Source organism: Orycteropus afer, unplaced genomic scaffold (assembly GCF_000298275.1).
Source record: "Orycteropus afer afer isolate SDZICR_OR568_19922 unplaced genomic scaffold, OryAfe1.0 scaffold00283, whole genome shotgun sequence".
Classification (NCBI taxonomy): domain Eukaryota; kingdom Metazoa; phylum Chordata; class Mammalia; order Tubulidentata; family Orycteropodidae; genus Orycteropus; species Orycteropus afer.
This window is the reverse complement of record NW_006921870.1, coordinates 3470763-3476966: the sequence shown is the minus strand read 5'-3', so window position 1 is coordinate 3476966 and position 6204 is coordinate 3470763. Positions and strand designations below refer to the sequence as shown.

General features: G+C 45.7%; 1 protein-coding gene across 1 annotated transcript in view; it reads left to right on the top strand.

The window, feature by feature from the left end:
• Positions 1-151: 151 nt before the first annotated feature.
• The window catches only part of RAB43 (RAB43, member RAS oncogene family), a 73717-nt gene continuing 67664 nt past the window's right edge, over positions 152-6204 (top strand). Inside the window, exon 1 of the mRNA XM_007950629.1 lies at positions 152-355. Coding sequence (XP_007948820.1) covers positions 152-355 — 204 coding nt within the window. The remainder of the gene's footprint in view (positions 356-6204) is intronic.

Here is a 6204-nt window from a genome sequence, read left to right as displayed (position 1 = left end):
GGGCGGGCCGGGGCGAGGCCGGCTGTGGGCAGCGCCAGTCCTCCAGGTGCTGCGGCAGCTCCGCGTGGCCAGGCGGCCCACGGGTTGGCGCAGACAGAGCTCAGCCGTCAGCTTCCGTGAGCCTAGGCCGGCCCTTCGGCTCCGCGAGGTCATGGCGGGGCCGGGCCCAAGCCCAGGGGACCCGGACGAACAGTACGATTTCCTGTTCAAGTTGGTGCTGGTAGGAGATGCGAGCGTGGGCAAGACGTGTGTGGTGCAGCGCTTCAAGACAGGCTCTTTCTCTGAGCGCCAGGGCAGCACCATCGGCGTCGACTTTACTATGAAGACGTTGGAGATCCAGGGCAAACGAGTCAAGGTGGGAGGCCCGGCCCAGGCGGGCTGGCCCAGGGGTCGCGAGCCCGGGTGGCGCCTCGGCATTCTTGGGCTGCTTCGTGGCCCGGGCACCGACGGTTTCCCGGAAGGTTCGCCCTCCGCAGGCGGGCGGGGGCGGGGTTAGTTGAGCCCCCGCCAGCAGTGAGCGACCTCCGGATTGTTCTGAGGTTTCTTGTAAATCCTTTGGCTTTACCTTTTTCTTCTTCCTCTCGGAGCAGGCCTGGGACTCGGAGTTTGGGCCAGCAAATCCAGTTTGACTCCGGTACGTCTCAAAGCACCGGCCGTTGGTTCTGTGTGAGGGGAGGCCCTGCGGAGCTCAAACGCTGCGGGTACTTTTTTCCGAAATAACTTCGCCCGTGGAAGGGAGCCTGTGAGATTTGAGTTCTGTAGCCGGCACGAACCGAGCCCTGACCCTCCTGACCGCTCCCCACCTCTCCCGGAACGCGGTGGAAGCCCCCAGCTTAGCCTGCTGGTGGGGAATCCAGCCAGAAAACTGCACCCCCGCTGACAAGGAGGGATCAGGAAGTAGTTGGTTCTAGGACCTGAGGGCCAAAACTTTTTGTCAGAATTTCCAGCTGGCCACGCCTCCCTGCAGTCTCTTTGTGGACCTGGTGGTGGAACTTAACTGAAGATGGGCCAGCCGTTGGTCCCTTCCCCAGCTGCACTGGAGTTAGATGGAAACTGAAAACTTACAGATATCGCAAGGTGGAGGAAAGGACCATCCATTGTTTTAGCAATGGCTCCGCGTACAAAAGCAGAATGTGGTTGCCTTGCTATATCCTGGTGATGGTTTGATAAATAATGTTTGTGATTAATGAATCAGCGTTTCTTAACGTAGTTGTTAGGACAGAGCATTGCTCTTCTTCATAGGCAGCACTTAAATACGGCAAACCTCATATTTTAATGGTTTTGAGTTCACGGGTCAAGTCTAACAGCACAGAGCCTGGCAGTACAGGGCAGATGTTACCTCCTTGTGTCACAGATAGGAGAAGCTCAGAAAGGTGTGGTCAGGAAGTAGAGCCAGGGCGGTTGGCTTCCGTTGAGCTCCTGACCAGAGTTTACCCAGACTAGCCTGCCTGCTCTGCCGCTCTTGGCTGCATGAGCCCTCGAAGTGTTGTTTTTGGCCAGGATACTTAGTTGGTTGTCTTTGTCTCAGTCAAATTGGGATCATTTACGGGTGTGGCTTCCCTCCTGCCCCACCATGGAGAAAAAAGTGAATCAACAGTCTTTTGCATGGCAACAAGTGCCTCCCTGAAGTAGATGTGGCACAGGAAGCAGAAACTCCTTGGGTTGAACAGTGTTTTATAGTCTGCTGTTTTCTCTGTGATTTTGGTCTCCTTGGACTAGAAGAAAGCAAGTTGCAGGCAGAATCTCTTGAATCGTTGTGGACCATCCCCTTGGAGCAGGTGTGTGGGAAGGACTGTGGTATGGAAGGAGTGTGTCCATGGAGGAGTTTGTGCTGTTTTGATGCTGCCAGCAGTGACGGGGGAGTGGAGTGTTGAGATAGAGTCATAAAGGAACAGCAGTGTCCTCACAAGCTGTCTGTGCACTACTCGGGTGTTGGTGGCAACCCACTGCTGACGGTGGTCAAGGAGGGGGCAGAGTGTTCCTGTTTACCTGTGCCCAGGGTATAATTGTGTTCTGAGCACATGTTATGCAATGCAGGGTAGGGCAGTTAGTTTCTTTCTCTATGGACACCTCCAGATTGTTTCTAAGAGGCAGCTGGTGGACTGGGAACAGAGAGGACCTGCAATGTAGGCATGCTCAGACTTAATTGTTAAAGTGGCTGCCCTTCTCCACAGTCTGTGTGTGCCAGCTGCTGTGCAGATGTGCCATCAGCCTCCTGAGGGTATCATTAACCCCAGTGTACATGGCTAGTAAGTGAAGAGTTGGGAAGTTTTCCTCTAGTTTTTTTTTTTTTTTTTTACTCCAAAGCATTGTGGTCTCTCTCCTACTCCAGACTGCTTCCTAGAATTGGGATTGCTTGAAGTGGGAAAGCCTCTGGTAGTTGAGTACCTCCTCCTTTTCAGTCAGGGAAACCTGAACCCCAGTGCCCTTAGTCACAGCTACCTGAATTAAAACTGAGCAGCATTGAGTAGGGAACTCTTGTCTTTTAAAGGGTCAGGATTTCTGGTGTCTACTGACTCAACAGAAGTATCAACTTTTCTCTCTATACAAGTTGGGTTTATTGAGATTTAATTTACACACAGTAAAACTCTACCCATTTTAAGTGTGCAGTTGTATGAATTTTAACAAATGTGTACAGTCATGTAATCACCACTGCAGATGGATATAGAACATTTTCATCAACCCAGAGAGTTCCTTTGTGTCCCTTTGTTCATAGTTAGTTCCCTTTCTTTATCCTGGCTTCTTGTAACCATTGATCTCTTTTCTGTGCTTTTACTTTCAGCAATGTGATTTTTTTTTTTTTTTTAATTATGATGAAAATACACAAAACAAAGCACATGCCATCTGAGCAATTTCTACATGTGTAATTCAGCAATGTGATTTTAATTGGAACCTTTAATGAACCAGATTTTGTTACTGGTTCTATAGAAAGCAAGTCCACATCATGGATTTAGTTGAAAACCTTTTCATGGCCCTTCTGGGTTCAGTAAGTATCTCTCTCTCTCTCTTAACCTTCCTCTCCTGTAATGTTTTACAGTAATGCTGGGTTTTGTTAGAACTTGAGGAACCTTAGAGACAAATCACCTAGTGGTTTTCCAGCTCTTCTGTGCTTTAGTGTTTGGGAGGCCATGAAGGCAGAGGGTTAGAAGGGTTTTAACTAGCTTCCTACCAGCCAGAGCAATACTACTTATATCTAGTTTTATATTGATTGTTTTTATTTGATTAAAGAATTCTGCTGCTAAAAAGTAAAACATGAAAATCAAAGATCTAATTAAACCGTTTTATTTCTATAGTAGCTTCCCATTGCACCAGAAAACTATCTGAAGTCCTTACCTTAAGAGATTGGCCCTATCTGCCTCTCCTTTGTGTCCCTCCACTCTGACCCTCATTCACTACTCTGTAGCCATACCAGCCTTTTCCACCCTTCCAACAAGCCAGGTTGATGCCTGCCTCAGAACTCTTTCATTTGTTCTCCTACTTCCTCATCCGGATGTCCCAACTCCAGTGCCTCTCTTTAGAGAGGCCTTCCCGGCCTCCCAGTCCCTCTGTCCCATTACTCATTACATTTTTTCATAGCACTTACCGTACTTGAAATTATATTGTTTGCTTGTCTCCCCTAGTAGAATGTAAGCACCTTAAAAGTGCCAAGGGTCTGTCGGCCTTGTGGACCTGTGAATCCCTATACCTAGAATAGTGTCAGACACATAGTCATCAACACATGTGTGTTGATTGGCTGATTTTTATTTACCAAGAGAAAGTTGAGGTTGAGATAAATGAAGTGACTGGCTAACTCAACTTCACACACAAGTCAGTGTCAAAATCAGGATTTGAACCTAAGGTCTGGCTGGCTCCTAAACCCAGGGCTCATTTTTATGCTGGATTACCTTTTGATTCCCTCTGAGTTCACAATGATGGATGACCCTGAGGTTCTGCAGCCTAGTGAAACTAGCAAAAATGTAGTTGTTGCCACTGTACCGAGAGAAGAATGTGGATTTGCATTTTACCAAGATTTTCATCACTAAGTGTTGAAACCCAATGTCAGTTAAGCAAAACATTTAGGTAGCTCTTATGCCCTGCTATTCTGGTTAATAAGACTTTGTACATGAAGCTCATCCCATGTGGATTCATTTTGGCTCAGGATGCATAGACTGAGCTTAGAAAGTGAGTCTGGGTGCTGTTAGTTTCTCCATTTGTGGAGTCTCTGAAAAAGAACACTACATTAGCAGTATGAAGATCTGCGTTTCACTTAAAACTCTGCCACAACCTTGGGTAATCCATTTTTCCTTTTTGGAGCCTCAGATTTCCTTATCTATGAAATGGGACTATTGAACTTTGTTCTGCCTATTTCATAGAGTTATTGGGACAATTATGGATATGCATAAATATTTCAAAATTTCCTTATTTTTTGAATAGATGATAAAATCACGTGGCTCAAAATTTAACAGATTTAAAAGGGCATACTGTAAAAAGTCTCCCTTCTGTCTTTGTCAGTAGTTCTTGGGTAGAACAGTTTAAGCATTTGACTACTGAAAATGTAGCTGAAAAGTTGGCGGTTTGAACCCATCCAGAGGTGCCTCAGAAGACAGGCCTGGTAGTGACCAAAAGGTCACTACCTTGAAAACCCTATGGTGCAGTTCTGCTCTGCACATTTGAATAGACTAAACACCAGCTAATGATAACAGCAAGCACCTTTGTCCCCCAGACCATCCAGTTCCTTCTTAGAGGCGATCAGTGTTACCCATTTATTGTTTATCCTGAAAGTGCTGTTGTAAATAGAACCCAGAAAATTACAATATAAGGAATTATTTTATTATTGCTATTGTTACCATAAACCTTTTTTTTAGATCAGACACATTATTTCTTAACCAACTCTTCCCCTGCCTCCCTTCCCATCTTGCTGTCCCCTAGGAAATCATAGCCAGTTCTAAATCCTTAAAGCATCCAGACTGGTCCTCTGTTCACTCTTATCTAGGACAACACAAAGGCCTGTTATGTAAACTTTGTTTTTGCAGATCACTAGGGACACAGACCTCAAGTACACGCACAGAGGTTAGCCTTGTAGAATTGTACCCCTTTTATTTGGCTGTATAACAGGTTCACTCTCCACTTGTTGGGGATGTTGCCAGATCTCTTCTTCACAGAAGTAAAGTTTATGCCCTTGGGCCTGGGCCTCTAGATTTCTGGACCTTTGGCCTTGGCAATCAAACTTCTCTTGGCCTTACAAGTCATCTTTGTTTTTTTAGCTGCTCCTGGTATTTCCAAAGAGGGGACAGGGGCAGGTAAGGGGAGATGGTTTTTTTAGAAGTTTGTATTCTTAGTCCTTCCAGTCAAGGATCTGGCTTTGCATGTTCTTTTCAAATTTAGGGAAATTAGGTTGGCTTTTTCAGTTTTCATCAGAAATAGCAAAAGGACTGTTAGATAAGAAAGACGTTCTAGGTCATGTTGGTTGTCTGATGAAATCTGTTCTTGATGCCAGTGACAAACATGTGAATTGTAAAATAAACCTTGCCTTCTGAGGCTTCTTGTACGTCTCAAACATCATGTACAGTGTAAGATGATAGAAAAAGAGCCAGCTTTGGAGCCATGCTATACCAGGTTAGAATTGTGGCATTGCTACATCTGCCCCTAGGCATGTGACTTCACCTCTTCCATCTGTTTTGTCTGCAAAGTTCCTCCCTCTCAGGACCTGGCACAGTAAAAGGGAACTAATGTAGTGCAATGACCTGATAAGAGGCAGAGTAGTATGGAGAGTCAGGAAGCCCTGTTTCTTAGCCTGGGTTGCCCAGCTGACCTTAAGCAAGTCACTTCCATGATCTGTTTCCCTATCTGTTAAAATGAAGACAACATCTGTCTTGCCTCCCCTTATAGTGTTTTCTATGTAAGAAAAGGCAATAGCCTGGACCCCATGGGCTATGCTAGTACAGAAAAGGTCGTCTGAGCAGAGCTTCTGAACCGTTTAGGGGTCACATGGGAAGTAGGGTTGAAGAAGGCCTTTAGTACCTTATAGGTTTCCCATTGTGATCCAGAGTGTACACTTTTTTTTTTAAATTTTAATTTTAATTTTTATTTGGGTGGAAATTTACAGAGCAAATACACTTTCCATACAGCAGATCACATACACTTTGTCTCATGACATTGACCACAATTTAGCACAATGCAACATCTCCTCTTCCACTTCCTCCCAATAGGTACCGCTTCCCTGTG